Source organism: Oreochromis niloticus, linkage group LG14 (genome assembly GCF_001858045.2).
Source record: "Oreochromis niloticus isolate F11D_XX linkage group LG14, O_niloticus_UMD_NMBU, whole genome shotgun sequence".
NCBI lineage: Eukaryota > Metazoa > Chordata > Actinopteri > Cichliformes > Cichlidae > Oreochromis > Oreochromis niloticus.
This window is the reverse complement of record NC_031979.2, coordinates 33,716,641-33,741,059: the sequence shown is the minus strand read 5'-3', so window position 1 is coordinate 33,741,059 and position 24,419 is coordinate 33,716,641. Positions and strand designations below refer to the sequence as shown.

General features: G+C 39.8%; 2 protein-coding genes across 3 annotated transcripts; both read right to left on the bottom strand.

Annotated features, from left to right (window-relative positions):
* Positions 1-3,428: 3,428 nt before the first annotated feature.
* LOC100696416 (cytochrome P450 2G1) lies at positions 3,429-9,049 on the bottom strand. Of its 2 annotated transcripts, none has more exons than XM_019367551.2 (9): positions 8,859-9,049; positions 8,521-8,683; positions 8,230-8,379; positions 6,399-6,559; positions 6,031-6,207; positions 4,615-4,756; positions 4,283-4,470; positions 4,015-4,156; positions 3,429-3,842 (listed from the first exon to the last, which is right to left on the bottom strand). In XM_019367551.2, the coding sequence occupies exons 1-9, from the start codon at positions 9,024-9,026 to the stop codon at positions 3,661-3,663; spliced, it is 1,473 nt and encodes a 490-aa protein (XP_019223096.1). In that variant the 5' UTR covers positions 9,027-9,049; the 3' UTR covers positions 3,429-3,660. The 2 variants fall into 2 exon arrangements, with proteins under 2 accessions (XP_019223096.1, XP_025753987.1); XM_025898202.1 differs by having other exon boundaries at positions 4,615-4,753.
* A 1,229-nt stretch (positions 9,050-10,278) lies between these two features.
* Positions 10,279-21,376, bottom strand: LOC109205080 (cytochrome P450 2G1). The gene is made up of 9 exons (XM_019367550.2): positions 21,176-21,376; positions 20,831-20,993; positions 20,540-20,689; positions 18,712-18,872; positions 18,344-18,520; positions 13,432-13,573; positions 13,100-13,287; positions 12,832-12,973; positions 10,279-12,331 (listed from the first exon to the last, which is right to left on the bottom strand). Exons 1-9 carry the CDS (start codon positions 21,341-21,343, stop codon positions 12,150-12,152), a joined length of 1,473 nt encoding a protein of 490 aa, XP_019223095.1. The 5' UTR covers positions 21,344-21,376; the 3' UTR covers positions 10,279-12,149.
* Between the last annotated feature and the right edge of the window lie 3,043 nt (positions 21,377-24,419).

Below are 24,419 nucleotides of genomic sequence, written 5' to 3'. Positions count from 1 at the left end.
ATCATCTATATCTGTAGCCCAGGCACTGAACACTGCTCCCAAACTTGTATCCTGTCGACAACGCCAAAAATATGTAGCCGCTAAACTGGTGACCTAAATCTTCGCCACCACGTCTATATACATACAAGCATAAGGGGAGAGAGTGAATCAGCGCTCGGAGTACGGACACTGGGCCGGCTTTAAACACACCATTTATTTTTTAGAAGAAGAACAGCCAGAATCACAAGTAGGAGTTAAAATCCCCACTATACAATAAAAAATAAATGTTCACAACCCGCTAAAAGTCCTGCCGGCAGAGATTAAAATACAATTAAAAAAATCAAAGCTAAATGGATGTCCTTTTTATAGGATAAAACGTCCCCCCCCAGAGTCCTCTATTCCCAGTGTCCAACCACACACACTCGGGCAAATGTTCCTTAGCTGAAAGAGACAGAAGGGGGCCCCTCTTCCGGGATGGGGAAATCTCGCCAGCAGAAGGCCAGGGAGGAGGCTCCTATCCCCACCTGGCAGCGCATGGCCGTGCAGTCCAGCCGCTCTCCGCGTCCGCACACGGCTTCCCTCATAGCCCGGCCCTGATACAGGCAGAGGCGTCCCCTCTGCCTTCTGTGGATTTCACACATCGCCTCCCGCTGTTACTATTCTGTCCGTCGGAACTGGATCGCCGGAAGTCTCGCGACGCCTCACAGGCAGGCCAGTCCTTCTATACATGTGCTCGTCTGCACCACACGTTCGGTTTCCTGTTCTTCGCTGTTCATGTGTCTCTCTCCCGTCTTTGCGCTCACCATCTCCCTTAAGTCCGTTTGGCGGCCAATAGGTCACCTCGGGGGCACGCCCCCACCTCACAGGTGCACGCAATTATCTGTCCAATCCACAGTGGAATAAAAAAAGAATGCTATACAGCGACACAAAACACAGTATAAATATGGGGATAAAATCATGCAATAAGAACATCAATAAACAATCATGCAATAGCACTATAACAATAAAACATGCAAATAAAATCACTATGTAGCAATACACAGTCTGATTCAAAACAAAATATAAAAACACAATTTTCCACTGTGTGACAATTGCATCTACTGGACACCCAGTACAACATGGAAATCTTCTGAGGACACTATTAGAAGTAATAATATTGCCAAAACAGTTAGCATTGTGTAAATGTGCTGCACATCAAAAAGATAAATCAGAAATAACTAAAGGCAATAACTTTGCAGATCAAGCAGCTAAGTTAGCCGCACAACAAACTGTAGATAATGTCTACATCCACCATGCAAATATCACTTGATGTACTTAAAGATGAACAAAAAGCCGCACCAACCACAGAACAGAAGAAATGGTTAAAGTGTGGAGCACAACTAGAAAATGATCTGATGACTTAGGAAGTATTGGTTTTCCTTCACAAGTCCCTGCACAGAACAGCAGCATTAGTGACCCATGGGGTGACCCATGTGTCATCAGGAGGGATGGTCCAGGTCATAAAGACACACTTTTATAGTCTAAATTTTGAAACTTCAGCAAAGGAATTTGTGAGGACATGCATGATCTGTTAAAAAACAATTCACAAGGCAATCGGAGGACAAAAAGAGGACATTTCCCCACACCACCTCATCCATTTCACACCATTCACATGGACTTTATTGAATTAAGTGAAAGTCAAGGCTCAAAATACGCTCTAGTGATTATAGACTTATTCTCAAAATGGCCAGAGATTTATCCAGTGAAAAAAATGCAGATGCAATCTCAGTTGCAAAAAGTGAACCTTTAGACAAATCTGTCAGAATGGATGGCAAAACTACTAGAAAATAAGGATACTGTTTTGAACAATAAACTGCCATATGACTCTTCTCCAGTCTCTTGCAGGTTGAAACCAGGCGACTGGGTCCTATTACGTGTGCTCCAGAGGAGAAATTGGAGCTCGCCTCGCTGGGAGCGCCCATATCAAGTGTTATTGACCACACCCACAGCCTGTAAAATTGCAGAGACCCCCTCCTGGATACATCAGAGCCACTGCAAAAAGCTTGAGGTCCCGGGAAGCCCCGAGACTAAGGAGGAAGCACATTAGGGAAACCTCACCTACGCTTGGTTGCTTCGGGGGGGTGCTGATTGGGCCCCCGTAGGGTAAGCCCGCACTCCAATCTCCATCCGATCAACTTTAGGGCAGCCAGGTGCAGGTGTGATGGACCTATGTGCAACCATGGGAAGGGGAACCCCTCTTGGTTACCTTGACTACAAAGCTCACCCTTACAGGACCCCAGCTGATGCCAACAGCAGCTGAGCCATGAGGCAGACTGAGAAGATGGAGGCACGACAACTTCCACCTAATGGACATGACAAGACTTATCTATCCTTGGAAGAAAAATGCCTGATACAGATACGTGTTTAACAGAACCACAGAGAAATCCCCTGTCAGTCAGTAAATTCACTATTTAGTTTAAAACACTACAGAAACTCTTAGAACGTGAATGCATTATATTCCAGTATGTGATAAATTGTAGGAATTTTTATGTCTGTAAATGTTCTCAGTCAACCAGGTCGTCGTAGTCTAAGGAGCTTTGAAAGAAAAGCGTCTGGACTTCTTTAAGTTGCCTCAAGACGTTTCACCTCTCATCCGAGAAGCTTCTTCAGTTCTAAGGTCAAATGGTGGAGAGTCCCAGCCCTATGGGACTATCCCCCCCAGAGGGACGAAGGACCCCCTAATGATCCTCTACCTAATCACCCAAGCCAAGGTGTGAAAACGGATGTAGGTCACAATACACTGGGTGACCTACACCCATTGTCACACCTTGGCTCGAAGAACTGAAGAAGCTTCTCAGATGAGAGGCGAAACGTCTTCAAGCAAATTAAACAAGTCCAGACGCTTTTCTTTCCAAGCTCTGTAGGTATTTTTACTTCAAGTATGTAAAGATACTCTCACTCTCGATAGATACGCTTGTTTGTTTGTTTTTACTTTAAAAAAAAAAAAAAAGAAAATTTTAAATAGCATAAAAATTAGGCCTTCCCAGCTAAAACTCCACATCCCACTTATTGTTTACCCACAAGAGGGTCTGGCCTGAAAGTCCACAGGACACAATAGGATACATTCACTAGGGTGGTTGAGAATAACCAAGCTCAGATTCTTCCAGATACAGATGGACAAACTGGTGATGGCTAACCAATAAGACATAGTGGTGGTGGACAAGCAGAAGAAATAAGACAACTGTAGTGATAGATGTAGTTATACCAAGTGATAGAAACATCAGGAAGAAGGAATATGAGAACACACACACAGGTAGGAAACTGTAGAGAATTTTGTGTTTAAAAAAACTACCAAGAGGTTTTTCAGAGTTATAACTTTATTCTTAAAATGATATGAGTTATATTATATTATATCAAAATTAACACAAATTAAAACAAAAGAAAAATCGGGTTATAGAAAATACAAAAAGTGACAAAACAAAAGAATCTAAAAGACTACTATTACTCCAAAGCATTTTCTTGGGGTTGAATGTCTTTTGTTCTATGTCACAGATATAACAGCAAAGATTTATTGCACATTCATTTAACTCTACTTTTAATTGTGCATTAAATGCTACTGCACCACATTAATGCAATACAGCATGTTGTAGAGATCCATGTCAGTCATAGTGCTTCAAATGATGACAGATTGAGTGACTCTTTTTAACGTGCTGTGGCTATGACTTGATGACTTCGAGGTAAATTGGCAAAGCTGCTGTACTCTGGCTCGAGGTCTACACTGTCAGGGCCTCCTTCACAGGAAAAGGTGAAATCCTGCAGCAGTGAGACTAAAAAGATAAAAAGCTCCATACGAGCAAGAGACTCGCCAACACACGCTCTCTTCCCTGTAAAGACACACAATCACAAATCAATCTATGGTGAACAAAATTGCTTGTTCTTATTATTTTAGGGTTTCTACCTTACAATAATAAGTGCCTTGAGGCCAGGTTAGCTGATTTATATAGAGCTACAGCTGAAAATAGTATAATTTATCAACTGTGTCAGGACTTCATGTACCTGCAGAGAATGGCATGAATGCAGGATTTTTCTTGAAGTTGCCGTTATGGTCCAGGAAGTGCTGGGGATTGAAGAACCTGGGAGTGGCCCATTGCTTTTCCTCTTTCAGCACAGAGTGCAAGAGAGGAATAATTACAGTGTCCTGTTCAAAACAAATATGTTGTTAGTCTATTGATGATTTTATTGCTTTTGACATTAACTCCTGACATGATGCACAATGGACTTAATACAGACTGTAATACATATGATGTCTTGGAATTAAAAATACCTTTGGGATTGTATAACCCTTGAAGGATATGTCATTCAGTGCATAGTGAGGTACGCTGAAGGGGGCAATGTCAAGAAAACGCTGCACCTCATGGATGACAGCATCTGAAAATGGGAGGGACTTCCTGTCGTCCATCCTGGGACAACGATCTTTTCCCATTACAGTGTCAATCTCTTGCTGCATTTTCTCTGGACAAAGCAAAACAAAAACTATAACCGCTCTGATCTGTTTGTGATGACTGCCAAGTTTTAGATCCACAAACAGACTTATTCCTAACTATAATGTATTTAGTGCTAAAAGCAAGTTGGTAATACTTTTTTGTGTACACCTACCCTGTATTTTGGGGTATTTAATCAGCACAGTGAGAGCATATCTTAGGGTGGAGCTGGTGGTCTCTGTTCCAGCAACAAACAGATTCAATACAGTAGAAACCAAGTTGTCGTAGTTGAACTCACTTGAGGGATTGTCCTTCTCCTAAGGAGACAAATTAGGAATATTGTTGACTAAACAAAAATTTGAAATACTTAAATGCCTTTTCAGCAGCAGGCAACAGACCCGCTTGAAATATAGTTTGAATAAATAATACATACCGTATTTTTTGGGTTATAGGGCACACTTAAACTCTTTTAATTTTCTCGAAAATCGACAGTGCACCTTAAAATCCGGTCCACCTTATATATGAATTCTGGTTGTGCTTACTGACCTCGAACCGATTTTATATGGTACACGGCACTCAAAAATCTGTCAAAAAATGTTTTAGTACAACTTTGGTAAGCTACCAAGCCACACCACTTCATAGATTGTTGGAACATTAGGGCTACCATAGTCAGGAGTCCAAAACTCCGTCTGCTTCAGGTCCCAAAGTCAAACGAAGACTGTGGCATGAGTGAGAGTTACAAACTGTCTAAATTCTTTGATGTTTAATAAAATGATCAGTGTTGCTGCTTTACCAGGTGTAACAATTAAGTTTAACATCCAGGCATCCATGAAAACAGAATTTATTACATTTAATGGAGTTAGAGGGTAGCAGGAAGTTAGCTCGCTAGTTTTCCACTAAAACATGATATACCATGTTCTGACAGAGAGTTTTGGAAAAAAAAAAATCAAACATATAGCTCTGCTATCACTTCCAACATAAATGAAGACAGAAAACTAAACAGCACTGACGTTTGTAGGGTTACTGAAGTTGGACTAGCTGGTATATAATGATGTGCTATGTCATCGCTAGCAACACAGCTATGTTAGCATAACATAAACACAGTGAATCTGAAGGATGAATGCTAACTTTTTTCCATGCAATATAAATTAATGTGAGGGTTCCCGATGGTTAGGAACAAATGCAGTCGCATGGCAGGATGCTGTAAACGGACCAAACCTCAGTCAGGAGAACAACTGAGATAATCCATCCACCATACAAGGTAAGTCATTAATATACTGCAACAACATGGGAATAGAGCAGCTGTGAGAGAATTCAACATTAATGAATCAATGGTACGGAAGTGGAGGAAGCAAGAAGAATGAGTTAAGTAAAGTTTGACTTATCTGACTGTTTTGTTTGGCTTAATGGGCCTTATAATCCGGAGCGCCTTATGTATGAGAACAGACAGGTTCATCGACAGTGTGCCTTTTAATCCGGTGTGCCTTATAGTCCGAAAGTATGGTATTTGAATCCATCATTTCTACTCAAAAAGAAGGACACAGTGCTAAGTGTCCTTAACAAAGCAACTGATCCTTAAGTTCTTTCCAACCTGATTAATTCTGATGAGGAAGCAGTCAATGTAGTCTCTCGGGGAGCTGGGGTCCAGTGTCTCTTTGTGCTCTTGGATTTTCCTTTCGATAAAATCTCTGGCCTCCTTCATATAGCCAAAAATAGTTTGGTGGTAGCCAGGGAGATGCTCCATGAGCCAGGGAAAGATGTTGTACATCTTCAGGAGGGAAAAACACAGCAGTTTTATTTGTCTAAAGACGTGTGGAAACATGCAACCAGTATTATTGTGTGTTTTTTGGACAACACACTTCAGCTTTGTTGGTTTGGAGGTAATAATGCAGAACTATTCAATTAGTATGTTTGTTCTACTTTTTATATTTTAATTTTTTTGTAATCATGTCCACTGACCTGACCAAGAGGACTACTATTGAACCTTAACATCTTAGACATGATGGTCAGAAGGTGCAGGAACTGCTTGTCTTCAAAAGCAAAGCGTTCCCCAAAGACCAGGCAGCAGATCACATTAGAAACGGTGCTGCTTAACACAAATTGGGGGTCAAATGGTTTACCTGGAGAAAAAAGGAAAAAGACAGTTGGAAAGTTACAAATTATAAATACAAATATGTCAAATCTTTATTTAAATAAATCATCTCATTTAGCTTAAAGTTTCTTTTTGAAGAAAGATTTGACAATGAGAAACATTCTCAACAATCAACACAAGAGAGCATTATGATAAACAAAAAAATATTCACCTTAATCAACTGAAGTCAACTAAGGCTAATTATCATATGATCATAACATTCAATAATGAAGTCATCTGTCTGGACTTTTGGCTTTTGGACTGCAATTCTTTTCTTTTCCTCACTTTTGCTTTCCTGTTTTTAAATCAAATTCTTTCATCATCACTCTGATTATGTCATTTGATTTTCTATAAATTTCTAATAAAAAGTCCCTACTCAATGTGCTTTAGATCTCAGTGTGTTTCTGTCATTTTACCTTTCGAATTCCCCCTCAGCCATGTCCATTTTATCACTGTTGCTCATCCAAGTCTCCAGCTGTGTTATTATTACCACCAGCATCGAGGCCCATAGGTATTGTGTTATTTCCTGCCAATGCTGAATTTCCACCCTTCTATGTTGCTTCATTAGAATCTACCTGCCAAATACTTTGTTGTACTTCACTGTCTGCTATGGAGTAAATACTTAAGTATTTTTTGGATTGTTTGTTTCTAGCATGTACCCCGGTAGTCATAAGGTTAACACAAAGCTAACACAAGGAGGCAGACACACACACACACCTACAGCCAGCTTAGGATTAACAAATAGATTGAAACACATTTGTTTGTACTGTGAGAGGACTCTGAAGCTTCAAACTCTTCACATAAAGACCCAGACTGACCAGGGAGCAGTATTACTCCATTATAGTGCAATTCCACTTTAAGTATTAACAGCAGCATAGTTCCTAGGCATGGCACAAAATTATCTGTGTGTTCACACGTACTTACTCTGTTATATAGGCCACTCTGTTTAAACTGCTTTTGCTTCAAACTTATGGTTAGATCATTAACTTTTATTGATAATATTCTCCTGAGACCCAGCCTATTCAGTTCGGTCCTCTGCAGTTGACACAAATCACGGAAAAAAAGTTTGACTGAAAGATCAATTTTTCCTCAGTTCTCAGGGGGATGTGACAATTTAATATAAATCATTTTATTAAAATATATAACTGTAAATCAGCATGGATAAGTTGATCCTTTCCAAGTGCATCAGTCATGTCACAGCAAGCCAACGCTATAAATGATACTTTAGTGTTTTAGCAAGTTATGCGATACTGTATGTTTTCTATGCAAAGATTAAAGAGTTCAGACAAAACAGGATTTCTATATGAATTACAAACTCTGATAGTTTTAGTCTTCATATGTTAATGCATGTTTGGTGCATTTTGTTACATATTTATTTTGTTTCCCTGACCTCTCTTACTACAGCCTATTTCCTGTGGAGGCACAAATGAAGAGTTTTGTAGTGTTTCCAAGAAATGTTCTTGTTATTATGTTTCCCTTTTTCCAAAGTGACAGTAACTTCTCAGGTAAATATTGAATTGAACTTTTTTGGGTCATATTCAAGCTACTGTACTCAAAAAAAGAGTGAGAGACTCGAGCAGTGATTAAGGGAAAAAGAAAACTTGAGATATTGTGCAGCAGTCCTTTTTCAAATCCACCCTCAACATGTTGAAAACGCACCTTTAAATGTATGTATGTGAGCCATCAAGTGTTCGCTGACTTCTTGGATCCATTCTTCCATCCCCTTGCGTCCCATCCCAAAGTCTCTCAGGGTTGTAAGTGTGAAGCGTCGCATTTGGCGCCAGCGCTCCCCATTACTGATTCCTAAACCTGAGAACATGCAATGTCAAGATTATGAAAACTTTTACACAAACTATTTTGTGAAATTTCTTTATTTTCATGTAAAGTTGACTTGGAGTCCTGTCAAACAAAATAACTTGTCTTGAAAACAGATATGTGGTGTCTTCTTACCATAGCCCTTGGTAGCTTTTAACAGAAATGGCACGGGCATTCTGCCTGTGAAGTCATCTGCCTGATCCACCAAGGCTTCTTTCACAGCATCATACCCCACCAGAACCACTGTCCGCTGCCAGCCCATGTACAGTGTCATCACAGGACCATAGTTTTCACTGAACTAAAACAAAGCAAAAAACTTTTTTGTATTCATGCAAAGTCAGCATGCAGCTAAGATAAAAATCCAGAACAGTAATGGAGGGTGCTCTTGTTTATTCATAAATTACTGAACATGCCAAAAATACAGAATTTAATAATATGAAAAATGCTTAAAAAAAATGCATTTCCTAACTCACCTTAAGAATGCTTTTAAAAGGTGCATTTTTGTCTATTTGTGGCAGGTTTCCTAGAAGAGGAAGTGGAGCAGGTCCTGGAGGCAGGCGATACTTCCTTCTTTTTACACTAAACAGCCACAGCAGAGCTAAGATTAGCCCTGCCAAGATCACTGTGGCAGAAAACTCCATAATGTTGTATCATTTTTGTTTTTTTTTGTCCTTCCTTATATACCTACTTTCTCTCTGTGATTGGCTCCTGTAGCTAGTTTATATTTAACAGGGGTTGGCTGGTTGGAAGCACATGACCAGTATGATGTTGTAATCTTGTGCACCTTAGCACACTTTTACCTCATTAATCATGCTCATTGACAAAAAAGCTGTTGCAACATTTGATTTGAATAATAAAGTCAAAACATGTAAAGCATTGCTCATCCCAAGCTTTCTGTTATGAAGGAAGGAAGGCTCAGGGTTTAAGTAGTCATCATCATGGGCTCATTCGATTAGAATGAGAATAAGCAGTCATCAATCATTCACAGGGTTCTCCTTTTATTCTCAAAATCAACAAAGGAAAGACACAGATGGACTGCCAATGCTGAAAGAAAACAGATTTAAGTTACTCATTACCCTAAACAACACATAAAATCAAAAACCCAAACAGAACCTCAACTCTGCTGCCGCCCCGTGTGGGAGTGAAGAAAGAGGGAGCCAAAAGTGAATGCAGTCCTTATATAACGTGTGACAGGTGAGTGCAATTAAGGACAAGCACCACACCCAATCAAAGGTGAGAGAACTAAACAAGGTGCATCTGGTGAAGGGAGTGGGTGTGCTGGGATGTGCTAAAAGGTGGGTCTTTACAACACTTTCCTTGAGTTTTAAAATTCAATGATTTCATTGAATTTGTAAAACTAGGAGCATATGACATCCTGTGTAACTTCAGGATGCTCGTTTTGCTGAAATTACTTTACTACATAGGTGCCAGATAGTGAAAAAAAACTGTTGTTTTTTGCACACTATTAAAATTTTTATTACTATTAAACCAAAGTTCATTTTTATTGAAAATGGTCATTTGTGCATGTTCATGCTAAAACATCAAACAATGACAAGCTGAGCAAGAATCTGTTGTCAGAAAGTTATTTATTTAAATCGTTGCTAGATTTAAATACAAAATTGTTGGAAAGTGTCCTTAAAAACATTTTGAAATATTGCAAATGTGCTGCACAACACTACAAACTTGATAATGATGTCAACCAACACAAAATATAACCAGACCTTGTTGATAAGGACAACTGATAACAAAATCTCACATGAACACAGAAAAATAGCCAAAGATATTGCTCATTTGACAGTCTACACTGCCCTCTACTGGAATCAAGATTTGACCCACAAAGTGCTCTGACACCTGTTTGAAGAGTTATATGTTGTCTGTAACAGCATAGGTAAATATTATAAAATAGGTTCAGTTTCTAATACAAATCTGCTCTCTTAAAAAACCAATCAACTCTGTGAAATGAATCCAAGCAATCCAATATTGTGCTTCACTTGTAGAAACATAAAATATGTTTACAGTGAAGGCAAGTGAAGTAGCAAATACTCATGATCTAAATTTGAAAGGAACATTTCACAAAGTTATTCATTATCAAATCTTTGTCAGACTTTATTTGGATTGTTTATTTTCTTCTTCATATGAAACTGGGGTTACCTGCTCAGCACTAAGGACAAACATAGTTTTGTAAAGTTTAAACAGTGATTACAATTTGATATTCAAGACTAGGTATTTACATAAAAACCTTTATGCTTTGTTGACAGGCTTAAAGTAATTTGTACTAGCTATTAGTTAACTTATAAGTGCAACACATAGTGTTTGTATTGCTTTTGCATTTGGTTTGGTTCCATTTTGAACCGAGTCAAGAAATCCCTCGTAATGTGTCTATACCAAATTTTGAACTATGTATCAATTTAGAAAGCAGCAACAAGTTACCCGAAATTAGTAAATGGACTATTATTTGTTTTTTATTAATTTCAACACCATAAACAGAGAGAATATATTTTTTTAGGTTTTACATCATTTATTTTGAAAAAATTAAACCCACTAGTCATGTCATGCAGCAAACAATGAGCATGACATTTGTAATTATTGATAGAACACGGTTGTACATTAACATAAAGCCCTTAAATGCAGATATGGTGCTTCAGCAGCATGATGACAATGCAAAAAGAAGCAGACATGAAGGTTGACGTCAAAGAATAAAGCAATGTGCTTCTGGAAGAGGACAGATATCCTTCAATTCTATACTAGAGGACGACTATTTTTTCTTAAGTTAATGGGGATTCTATCAGAGCACTCTACAAGTAGTAATAACAGGCTGCTCTGATGGTGTGCTTTGACCATTTTCAATTCAATTCAATTTTATTTATACAGCCCCAAATCACAACAACAGTCACCTCAAGGTGCTTTATATTTTAAGGCAGACCCAACAATAATATCTACAGAGAAAAACCCAACAATCATATTGGGTTTTCAAATTATTAACTTTAGGTCTACCATGTCAGTACTTTTAAATGCTGTCAGTATTTACAGTATAGTCTTTAGCTTTGTCTGACATGACATAATGTTGCCTATGTGTTTACTTGGACATCCACTGGCTGTCTGGCACATAGGTCACTCAGTGTAACCTTTTTAAAGCTCCTCAATCATTAACATTTATTGATATTGTGACTGTTGGTGTTGTAATAGTGTGGTTACAATGAATATATTGATCCACTCTGGTGCAACAATTAACTGCTATTTGTTACAGTTAAAATGTTGTTTTAAAGATCTTTTTTGATGTCTTAGAAAAGCAAGGGTATGCATGAAGCTGTAATGCTTTTGCAGGTTATTTATTATCTTTACCTTGAATCCACTGCATCCAGATATACGTAAGGAATAAAGAGTACAGGCAAAGCAGGATTCATACATGAGCTATGCAATACAGCAAAATTTCAACTGTCATCTATTAGATAAGCTTTGTATTCTGTTACTTGTTTGTTAGATTTGTGATTGGTACTAGATCTATGTAGTTTATACTCATTGCTAGTTAGTTTATGTTTGATCTAATTACTACTCTAATTATTACTCCAAAGCATTTTCTTGGGGTTTAATGTCTTTTGTTCTGTATCACAGACATAACAGAAAAGATTGATTGCACATTCATTTAACTCTACTTTTAATTGTGCATTTAATGCTACTGCACCACATTAATGCAATACAGCATGTTGTAGAGATCCATGTCAGTCATAGTGCTTCAAATGATGACAGATTGAGTGACTCTCTTTTTAACGTGCTGTGGCTATGATTTGATAAGTTCGAGGTAAATTGGCAAAGCTGCTGTACTCTGGCTCGAGGTCTACACTGTCAGGGCCTCCTTCACAGGAAAAGCTGAAATCCTGCACCAGTGAGACTAAGAAGATAAAAAGCTCCATACGAGCAAGAGACTCGCCAACACACGCTCTCTTCCCTGTAAAGACACACAATCACAAATCAATCTATGGTGAACAAAATTGCTGGCTCTTATTATTTTAGGGTTTCTACCTTGGTAAATGGCCTGTATTTATATAGCGCCTTTATGGTCCCTAAGGACCCCAAAGCGCTTTACATATCCAGTCATTCACCCATTCACACACTGGTGATGGCAAGCTACATTGTAGCCACAGTCACCCTGGGGCGCACTGACAGAGGCGAGGCTGCCGGACACTGGCGCCACCGGGCCCTCTGACCACCACCAGTAGGAAATGGGTGAAGTGTCTTGCCCAAGGACACAACGACCGAGACTGTCCGAGCCGGGGCTCGAACCGGCAACCTTCCAATTACAAGGCGAACGCCCAACTCTTGAGCCACGATCGCCCCAAGGCACTTATACCTTACAATAATAAGTGCCTTGGGGCCAGACTAGCTGATTTATATAGAGCTACAGCGGAAAATTGTATAATTTATCAACTGTGTCAGGACTTCATGTACCTGCAGAGAATGGCATGAATGCAGGATTTTTCTTGAAGTTGCCGTTATGGTCCAGGAAGTGCTGGGGATTGAAGAACCTGGGAGTGGCCCATTGCTTTTCCTCTTTCAGCACAGAGTGCAAGAGAGGAATAATTACAGTGTCCTGTTCAAAACAAATATGTTGTTAGTCTATTGATGATTTTATTGCTTTTGACATTAACCCCTGACATGATGCACAATGGACTTAATACAGACTGTAATACATATGATGTCTTGGAATTAAGAATACCTTTGGGATTGTATAACCCTTGAAGGATATGTCATTCAGTGCATAGTGAGGTGCGCTCAAGGGGGCAATGTCAAGAAAACGCTGCACCTCATGGATGACAGCATCTGAAAATGGGAGGGACTTCCTGTCGTCCATCCTGGGACAACGATCTTTTCCCATTACAGTGTCAATCTCTTGCTGCATTTTCTCTGGACAAAGCAAAACAAAAACTATTACCGCTCTGATCTGTTTGTAATGACTGCCAAGTTTTAGATCCACAAACAGACTTATTCCTAGCTATAATGTATTTAGTGCTAAAAGCAAGTTGGTAATACTTTTTTGTGTACACCTACCCTGTATTTTGGGGTATTTAATCAGCACAGCGAGAGCATATCTCACGGTGGAGCTGGTGGTCTCTGTTCCAGCAACAAACAGATTCAATACAGTAGAAACCAAGTTGTCGTAGTTGAACTCACTTGAGGGATTGTTCTTTTCCTAAGGAGACAAATTAGGAATATTGTTGACTAAACAAAAATTTGAAATACTTAAATGCCTTTTCAGCAGCAGGCAACAGACCCGCTTGAAATATAGTTTGAATAAATAATACATACCGTATTTTTCGGGTTATAGGGCACACTTAAAATCTTTTAATTTTCTCGAAAATCGACAGTGCACCTTAAAATCCGGTCCACCTTATATATGAATTCTGGTTGTGTTTACTGACCTCGAACCGATTTTATGTGGTACACGGCACTCAAAAATCTGTCAAAAAATGTTTTAGTACGACTTTGGTAAGCTACCAAGCCACACCACTTCATAGATTGTTGGAACATTAGGGCTACCATAGTCAGGAGTCCAAAACTCCGTCTGCTTCAGGTCCCAAAGTCAAACGAAGACTGTGGCATGAGTGAGAGTTACAAACTGTCTAAATTCTTTGATGTTTAATAAAATGATCAGTGTTGCTGCTTTACCAGGTGTAACAATTAAGTTTAACATCCAGGCATCCATGAAAACAGAATTTATTACATTTAATGGAGTTAGAGGGTAGCAGGAAGTTAGCTCGCTAGTTTTCCACTAAAACATGATATACCATGTTCTGACAGAGAGTTTTGGAAAAAAAAATCAAACATAGAGCTCTGCTATCACTTCCAACATAAATGAAGACAGAAAACTAAACAGCAGTGACGTTTGTAGGGTTACCGAAGTTGGCTGTATATAATGATATATAATATATATGTATATATATATATATACAGTTAAGCCCATAATTATTCATACCCCTGGCAAATTTTGACTTAAAGTTACTTTTATTCAACTAGCAAGTTATTTTTTGACTGGAAATGACACAGGCGTCTCACAAAAGACAATAAGATGATGTACAAGACGCATCATTGTGGAAAAAAAATATTTCTCAGCTTTTATTTACATTTGAGCAAAAAGTATCATGTCCAGAATTATTCATACCCTTTACAAACTGTCACAGTCTCTGGGAAAATCCAAAGTTCCATACCATTCCAAATAGTCAAAGCTGTTCTAAAGCATCCTAATTAGCCTGATTAATTGGAAATAGCTGTTTTACTCAACAGGTGAAAAACAGCAGCTCTCTGCAGGTGGTCTGTGGACATTCATGGCTAAGACAAAGGAACTCAGTGAGGACCTGCAGCTGTGCATTGTGGCTGCTCACAAGTGAGGAATGGGCTACAAGGCCATATCCAAATGTTTTCAAGTTCCAGTGGCTACAGTACAAAGTATTATTAAAAAATACAAGATGTTCCACATGGTGGAAAATCTCAGTGGGCTAGTGGGCTACTGGAACAAGAAGGCATCGGTGGGCAAGAGATGAAAAGAGGGCGTTGTTGGAATGCTACTACGCAAGTAACCCTGGCGGAAGGGGTTACATGAATAGGATGAGGGGCCTATGGATTCTTCGATACCCAACATCCACAATGACGGCGAAACAACTAGTAGCTCAGTGTTCTAACATTCGAAAGAAGGGACTGCTATCACAGCTAGAGATTGACGAGGTACAACATAAATGCTACGGCAAGGAGGAGTCAGGACGCCAGGTCAGGGGGGAGATATCATCACCCCCACCCGAGATTGGGTACATAGCCCCAAGTGCGATAGGAGAAGGATCGTTGAGTGCGAGAGGAACTGACCTGAAAGATAGGATCATGGCCAAGCTTGAAACCTGGATCCCCCGTAGCCGGTTACCAAGATTACGTGAAGTACCCTCAGAAGGTCTGCTAGATGATGTTAATGCAGCACTACGGACGATACCTACAACCACGATTACCGACACTAACAAGCTGATCTACACTACGGCAGCAGTGATCAGTGAGATGCTTGGCTACAAGTTGAACAGCCACAAGGGGCAGTACCCTCCATGGAGAAGGAGGCTAGAGGGCAAGATCAAAGTAGCACGAAGGGAGGTTAGCCAACTAACAGAGTTGCAGAAAGGCGCGACAAAGAAGGTGCATAAGAAATACAGCAAGCTGTCCGTACCTGAGGCCTTGGAAACTGCCAAGCAAAGACTCACAGCCTTGGCCAGCCGCTTGAGGAGGTACACCAGAGAGATAGAAGGCAGGAGAATAAACCAGCTGTTCTCCACAGAACCAGCAAAGGTGTACTCTCAGTGGCAAGGGAACAATAAGAGAACAGCACCAAGGCTGGAGACGGAGCAATACAGAGCATATGGGAGAAGGACGCAACCCATAACGGCAATGCTCAGTGGCTAGTGGATCTGAGGGCAGACCACAGCAACCTCCCTGAACAGGGTCCAGTAACCATCACAGTGGCAGATATGAACCAGCTGCTAGTTAACGAGAGACACCCGGAATGGCTAACCGAAGGTCGGACGGTCCTGATCCCCAAGGACCGGTCCCATCCAACTACCGACCAATAACCTGCCTCAGTACTACATGGAAGCTCCTGTCAGGCATCATATCGGCTAAGATGAACAGGCACATGGGTCAATACATGAGTGGGGCACAGAAAGGGATTGGCAAGAATACCAGAGGCGCAAAACACCAGCTGGTAGACAGGACAGTCAGCCGAGACTGCAAGACCAGACTGACCAACCTGTGCACAGCCTGGATTGATTACAAGAAGGCCTATGACTCAATGCCCCACAGCTGGATACTGGAATGCCTAGAACTATATAAGATCAACAGAACCCTAAGAGCCTTCATCAGGAACTCAATGGGGATGTGGCGTACAACACACTGTCAGCCACCTCCTGTACATGGATGACATCAAGCTGTATGCCAAGAGTGAACGAGACATCGATTCACTGATACACACTACCAGGCTATACAGCAATGACATTGGAATGTCGTTCGGACTGGAGAAGTGTAGTCGGATGGTAACAAAGAGAGGGAAGGTAGTCAGAACTGAGGGAATTGACCTACCAGAAGGCAACATTGCAGACATAGAGGACAGTTACAAGTACCTGGGGATCCCGCAAGCGAATGGGAACCATGAAGAGGCCGCTAGGAAAGCTGCAACCACCAAGTACCTGCAGAGGGTCAGGCAAGTCCTGAGGAGTCAGCTGAACGGTAAGAACAAGATCCGGGCCATCAACACCTACGCCCTGCCTGTGATCAGGTACCCTGCTGGGGTAATAGGCTGGCCAAAGGAGGAGATAGAAGCCACTGACATAAAGACAAGAAAGCTCCTTACCAGCACCCTGAGGCTGTACGCTAAGCGGAAGGAAGGGGGCCGGGGACTGGTGAGTGTCAGCACCACAGTCCAGGATGAGACAAGAAACATCCATGAATACATCACGAAGATGGCCCCAACTGACAGCGTGCTCAGTGAATACCTCAGCCAGCAGAAACCCAAGAAAGAGGAGGAAGGCGAGGAACCATCATGGAAGGACAGGCCCCTGCACGGTATGTACCACCGGCAGATAGAGGAGGTGGCTGATATCCAGAAATCCTACCAGTGGCTGGACAAAGCTGGACTGAAAGACGGCACAGAGGCACTAATCATGGCAGCACAAGAACAAGCTCTGAGTACAAGATCCATAGAGGCTGGGGTCTATCACACCAGGCAAGACCCCAGGTGCAGGCTGTGTAAAGATGCCCCAGAGACAATCCAGCACATAACAGCAGGGTGCAAGATGCTAGCAGGCAAGGCATACATGGAGCGCCATAACCAAGTGGCCGGCATAGTGTACAGGAACATCTGTGCCGAGTATAACCTGGAAGTCCCAAGGTCAAAATGGGAGATGCCCCCAAGGGTGATGGAGAATGACCGAGCTAAGATCCTGTGGGACTTCCAGATGCAGACGGACAAAATCGTGGTGGCTAACCAACCGGACATAGTGGTGGTAGACAAACAGAAGAAGACGGCCGTAGTGATCGATGTAGCAGTTCCGAATGACAGCAATATCAGGAAGAAGGAACACGAGAAGCTGGAGAAATACCAAGGGCTCAGAGAAGAGCTCGAGAGGATGTGGAGGGTGAAGGTAACGGTGGTCCCCGTGGTAATCGGAGCACTAGGTGCGGTGACTCCAGCAGATCCCGGGAACAACATCGGAGATCTCTGTCCAGAAGAGCGCAGTCCTGGGAACAGCTAAGATACTGCGCAGGACCCTCAAGCTCCCAGGCCTCTGGTAGAGGACCCGAGCTTGAAGGATAAACCGCCCGTAGGGGCGTGCTGGGTGTTTTTTTTTTTATATATAATATATTCATGTATATATTATATATATAATATATAATGATGTGCTACGTTATCGCTAGCGACACAGCTATGTTAGCATAACATAAACACAGTGAAGCTGAAGGACGAATGCTACCTTTTTTCCATGCAATATAAATTAATGTGAGGGTTCCCGATGGTTAGGAACAAATGCAGTCGCATGGCAGGATGCTGTAAACGGACCAAACCTCAGTCAGGAGAACAACTGAGATAATCCATCCACCATACAAGGTAAGTCATTAATATACTGCAACAACATGGGAATAGAGCAGCTGTGAGAGAATTCAACATTAATGAATCAATGGTACGGAAGTGGAGGAAGCAAGAAGAATGAGTTAAGCAAAGTTTGACTTATCTGACTGTTTTGTTTGGCTTAATGGGCCTTATAATCCGGAGCGCCTTATGTATGAGAACAGACAGGTTCATCGACAGTGTGTCTTACAATCCGGTGTGCCTTATAGTCCGAAAATATGGTATTTGAATCCATCATTTCTACTCAAAAAGAAGGACACAGTGCTAAGTGTCCTTAACAAAGCAACTGATCCTTAAGTTCTTTCCAACCTGATTAATTCTGATGAGGAAGCAGTCAATGTAGTCTCTCGGGGAGCTGGGGTCCAGTGTCTCTTTGTGCTCTTGGATTTTCCTTTCGATAAAATCTCTGGCCTCCTTTATATAGCCAAAAATAGTTTGGTGGTAGCCAGGGAGATGCTCCATGAGCCAGGGAAAGATGTTGTACATCTTCAGGAGGGAAAAACACAGCAGCTTTATTTGTCTGAAGACGTGTGGAAACATGCAACCAGTATTATTGTGTGTTTTTTGGACAACACACTTCAGCTTTATTGGTTTGGAGGTAATAATGCAGAACTATTCAATTAGTATGTTTGTTCTACTTTTTATATTTTAATTTTTTTGTAATCATGTCCACTGACCTGACCAAGAGGACTACTACTGAACCTTAACATCTTAGACATGATGGTCAGAAGGTGCAGGAACTGCTTGTCTTCAAAAGCGAAGCGTTCCCCAAAGACCAGGCAGCAGATCACATTAGAAACGGTGCTGCTTAACACAAATTGGGGGTCAAATGGTTTACCTGGAGAAAAAAGGAAAAAGACAGTTGGAAAGTTACAAATTACAAATACAAATATGTCAAATCTTTATTTAAATAAATCATCTCATTTAGCTTAAAGTTTCTTTTTGAAGAAAGATTTGACAATGAGAAACATTCTCAACAATCAACACAAGAGAGCATTATGATAAACAAAAAAATATTCACCTTAATCAACTGAAGTCAACTAAGGCTAATTATCATATGATCATAACATTCAATAATGAAGTCATCTGTCTGGACTTTTGGCTTTTGGACTGCAATTCTTTTCTTTTCCTCACTTTTGCTTTCCTGTTTTTAAATCAAATTCTTTCATCATCACTCTGATTATGTGATTTGATTTTCTATAAATTTATAATAAAAAATTCTCCACTCCCTGTGCTTTAGATCTCAGTGTGTTTCTGTCATTTTACCTTTCGAATTCCCCCTCAGCCATGTCCATTTTATCACTGTTGCTCATCCAAGTCTCCAGCTGTGTTATTATTAACACCAGCATCGAGGCCCATAGGTATTGTGTTATTTCCTGCCAATGCTGAATTTCCACCCTTCTATGTTGCTTCGTTAGAATCTACCTGCCAAATACTTTGTTGTACTTCACTGTCTGCTATGGAGTAAATACTTAAGTATTTTTTGGATTGTTTGTTTCTAGCATGTACCCCAGTAGTCATAAGGTTAACACAAAGCTAACACAAGGAGGCAGACACACACACACCTACAGCCAGTTTAGGATTAACAAATAGACTGAAACCCATTTGTTTGTACTGTGAGAGGACTCTGAAGCTTCAAACTCTTCACATAAAGGCCCAGACTGACCAGAGAGCAGCATTACTCCATTATAGTGCAATTCCACTTTAAGTATTAACAGCAGCATAGTTCCTAGGCATGGCACAAAATTATCTGTGTTCACACCTACTTACTCTGTTATATAGGCCACTCTGTTTAAACTGCTTTTGCTTCAAACTTATGGTTAGATCATTAACTTTTATCGATAATATTCTCCTGAGACCCAGCCTATTCAGTTCGGTCCTCTGCAGTTGACACAAATCACAAAAAAAAGTTTGACTGAAAGATCAATTTTTCCTCAGTTCTCAGGGGGATGTGACAATTTAATATAAATCATTTTATTAAAATATATAACTGTAAATCAGCATGGATAAGTTGATCCTTTCCAAGTGCATCAGTCATGTCAAAGCAAGCCAACGGTATAAATGATACTTTAGTGTTTTAGCAGGTTATGCAATACTGTATGTTTTCTGTGCAAAGATTAAAGAGTTCAGACAAAACAGGATTTCTATATGAATTACAAAATCTGATAGTTTTAGTCTTCATATGTTAATGCATGTTTGGTGCATTTTGTTACATATTTATTTTGTTTCCCTGACCTCTCTTACTACAGCCTATTTCTTGTGCAGGCACAAATGAAGAGTTTTGTAGTGTTTCCAAGAAATGTTCTTGTTATTATGTTTTCTTTTTTTCCAAACTGACACTAACTTCTCAGGTAAATATTGAATTGAACTTTTTTGGGTCATATTCAAGCTACTGTACTCAAAAAAAGAGTGAGAGACTCGAGCAGTGATTAAGGGAAAAAGAAAACTTGAGATATTGTGCAACAGTCCTTTTTCAAATCCACCCTCAACATGTTGAAAACGCACCTTTAAATGTACGTATGTGAGCCCTCAAGTGTTCGCTGACTTCTTGGATCCATTCTTCCATCCCCTTGCGTCCCATCCCAAAGTCTCTCAGGGTTGTAAGTGTGAAGTGTCGCATTTGGCGCCAGCGCTCCCCATTACTGATTCCTAAACCTGAGAACATGCAATGTCAAGATTAGGAAAAACTTCACACAAACTATTTTGTGAAAGTTCTTTATTTTCATGTAAAGTTGATTTGGAGTCATGCCAAACAAAATAACCTGTCTTGAAAACAGATATATGGTGTCTTGTTACCATAGCCTTTGGTAGCTTTGAACAGAAATGGCACGGGCATTCTGCCTGTGAAGTCATCTGCCTGATCCACCAAGGCTTCTTTCACAGCATCATACCCCACCAGAACCACTGTCCGCTGCCTGCCCATGTACAGTGTCATCACAGGACCATAGTTTTCACTGAACTAAAACAAAGCAAAAAACTTTTTTGTATTCATGCAACGTCAACATGCAGCTAAAACAAAAATCCAAAACAGTAATGGAGGGTGCTCTTGTTTATTCATAAATTACTGAACATGCCAAAAATACAGAATTTAACAATATGAAAAATGCTAAAAAAAAAAGAAAAATGCATTTCCAAACTCACCTTAAGAATGCTTTTAAAAGGTGCATTTTTGTCTATTTGTGGCAGGTTTCCTAGAAGAGGAAGTGGAGCAGGTCCTGGAGGCAGGCGATACTTCCTTCTTTTTACACTAAACAGCCACAGCAGAGCTAAGATTAGCCCTGCCAAGATCACTGTGGCAGAAAACTCCATAATGTTGTATCATTTTTGTATTTTTGTCCTTCCTTATATACCTACTTTCTCTCTGTGATTGGCTCCTGTAGCTAGTTTATATTTAACAGGGGTTGGCTGGTTGGACACACATGACCAATGTGATGTTGTAATCTTGTGCACCTTAGCACACTTTTACCTCATTAACCATGCTCATTGACAAAAAGCTGTTGCAACATTTGATTTGAATGATAAAGATTAAACATGTAAACCAACAGGTCATCGCTCATCCTAAACTTCAGTTGAGTTTTACAAATTCAATGAAATGACTTAAAGCATGCAATTAGTAATGATTAATTTTAGGATGCTCATCTTGCTGAAATTACTTTACTACATAGGTGCAGGATGGTGAAAAAAACCGTTTGATTTGTGCACACTATTAAAATTTTTATTACTATTAAACCAAAGATCATTTTTTTCAAATGACAATTTGTGCATGTTGATGCTAATACATCAAACAATGACAAGCTGAGCAAGAATCTGTTGTCAGAAAGTTATTTATTTAATTACAAAATTGGTGGAAAATGTCCTTAAAAACAATACAAAATATTGCAAATGTGCTGCACAACACTACAAACTTGATAATGATGTCAGTCGACACAAAATATAACCAGACCTTGTTGATAAGGACAACTGATAATAAAATCTCACATGAACACAGAAAAATAGCCAAAGATATTGCTCATTTGACAGTCTACACTGCCCTCTACTGGAATCAAGATTTGACCCACAAAGTGCTCTGACACCTGTTTGAAGAGTTATATGTTGTCTGTAACAGCATAGGTAAATATCATAAACCAGTTTCAGTTTCTAATACAAATCTGCTCTCTTACAAAACCAATCAACTCTGTGAAATGAATCCAAGCAATCCAATATTGTGCTTCCTTTGTAAAAACTGAAAATATGTTTACAGTGAATGCTGTTAAAGTAGCAAATACTCATGATCTAAACTTGAAAAGAACATTTCACAAAGTTATTCATTATCAAGCCTTTGTCGGACTTTATTTGGATTGTTTATTTTCTTTTTCATATGAAACTGGGGTTACCTGCTCAGCACTAATGAGAATCAGAATCAGAAAGACTTTATTTATCCCCAAGGGGCAATTAAGATACAACAGAGCAGCATGACGTTGAAGATAAGGACAGGGTATAAACAGGCAATAAGAGTGAGATAATAAATACACAGAATATACAGTATATACACAGTTTTAAAATTACACAGTTTTAAAATTAAAGTGACTGAAGGTGAATAAATAACTGTAAGTGTCTAAAAGTGAATAAAGTGTCGTTAGTAAAAGAAGAGTGTAGAGTAGTTTATGTTTATGGGTGTGGGAAATGTTCTTATCGGCTAGAGTTAAAAAGCAGCAGCAGCGGCTTTGGGGACTACCACCCCCAACATAGAAGGGTGGAAATTCAGCATATTGTGAAGTTTGCACACAATACAACAGTAGTCGGTCTCATCACTGACAATGATGAGTCCACTTATAGAATGGACGTGGAGCAGATGGTGATCGACTTCAAGAAGTCTGGCAGAGATCACCACACGGACCTTACTATAGATGGTGCTGCTGTGGAGAGGGTCAGGAGTGTTAAGTTTCTGGGTGTGCACCTAGCTGATGATCTTTCCATCTCCATTAACACCACAGCAGTTATCAAAAAAGCACAAAAGCGCCTCCACTCCCTCAGGAAACTCAGAAAAGCAGAACTCTCCACACTTCACCTAACAACTTTTTACAGACGCACCATTGAAAACATCCTGACACAAAGTTTTACATCTTGTTTTGGCAGCTGCAAGTCCTATGAGATGTGACAACTCAATAGGATTGTTAAGACTGCCAGGAGGATTGTTGGTGCCCCTCTCTCGTCTCTGGAAGAAAACTACAAACAGCAAATTTTTCAAACTCTCATCTATTAGATAACCTTTGTATTCTGTTCCTTGTTTGTTAGATTTGTGATTGGTCCTAGATCTACGTAGTTTATATGTGACAGAGAGTTGGCAGGAGCACCGCATTAGAGCACAGGTGAGCCATGTGATCTTCCTGTTCACCTTAGTACACCTATTTCTCATTTCATTGCAAACAGCTATTACAACATTTGACCTGATTGCTATAATCAAAACATGTAAACCAGCTCCATTCTCTTCACCAAGATTGCAGGTTAATGATTCACAGGAATGACTAAGGGTATGATATTCTTAGTCACCAACTCTGGAAGACTTATCTTGTTGAAATTATTATATAAAACCTATGACTAACATTACTGTGTTTCTGTGTTTGTTATGATTTGACAAAAAATGAAACAAAAAAAACCCAAAACAACAATTTGTCAGTAAATTCACTATTTAGTTTAAAACACTACAGAAACTCTTAGAACCTGAATGCATTATATTCCAGTATGTGATAAATTGTAGTTATTTTTACTTCACATATGAAAAGATATTTTCACTCTCGATAGATACTCTTGTTTTTTTTTAACTTTTTTTTTTAAATCATAAAAATTCAACAAATTATTTGAAAATTAGGCCTTCCAAGCTAAAACCCCACATCTCTCTTATTGTTTACCTACTACAGGAATCCTGGGCTGAAAGTCCAGAGGACACAATAGGATACGTTCACTAGGGTGGTTGAGAATGACCAAGCTCAGATTCTTCCAGATACAGATGGACAAACTGGTGATGGCTAACCAATCAGACATTTTACTGGTGGACAAGCAGAAATGAGACAACTGTAGTGATAGATGTAGTTAAACCAAGTGATAGAAACATCAGAAGAAGGAATATGAGAACACACACACACACACAGGTAGGAAACTGTAGAGAATTTTGTGATCAAAAAAACTACCGGGAGGTTTTTCAGAGTTATAACTTTATTTTTTAAAAATGATATGAGTTATATTATATCAAAATTAACACAAATTAAAACAGAAAAGAAAAATCGGGTTATAGAAAATACAAAAAGTGACAAAACAAAAGAGTCTAAAAGACTACTATTACTCCAAAGCATTTTCTTGGGGTTTAATGTCTTTTGTTCTGTATCATAGACATAACAGAAAAGATTGA

What these genes read in the sequence shown, in the direction of transcription:
- LOC100696416 (XM_019367551.2), bottom strand. Translation starts at nt 9,026, where the DNA reads ATGGAGTTTTCTGCCACAGTGATCTTGGCAGGGCTAATCTTAGCTCTG. An exon ending in CTTTTAAAAGCATTCTTAAG is followed by an intron (nt 8,684 to 8,858) that starts GTGAGTTAGGAA and finishes GCTTTGTTTTAG; the next exon opens with TTCAGTGAAAACTATGGTCC. An exon ending in ATTCATGCCATTCTCTGCAG is followed by an intron (nt 3,843 to 4,014) that starts GTACATGAAGTC and finishes GTGTCTTTACAG; the next exon opens with GGAAGAGAGCGTGTGTTGGC.
- LOC109205080 (XM_019367550.2), bottom strand. Translation starts at nt 21,343, where the DNA reads ATGGAGTTTTCTGCCACAGTGATCTTGGCAGGGCTAATCTTAGCTCTG. An exon ending in CTTTTAAAAGCATTCTTAAG is followed by an intron (nt 20,994 to 21,175) that starts GTGAGTTTGGAA and finishes GCTTTGTTTTAG; the next exon opens with TTCAGTGAAAACTATGGTCC. An exon ending in CAAAGCTACCAAAGGCTATG is followed by an intron (nt 20,690 to 20,830) that starts GTAACAAGACAC and finishes GCATGTTCTCAG; the next exon opens with GTTTAGGAATCAGTAATGGG.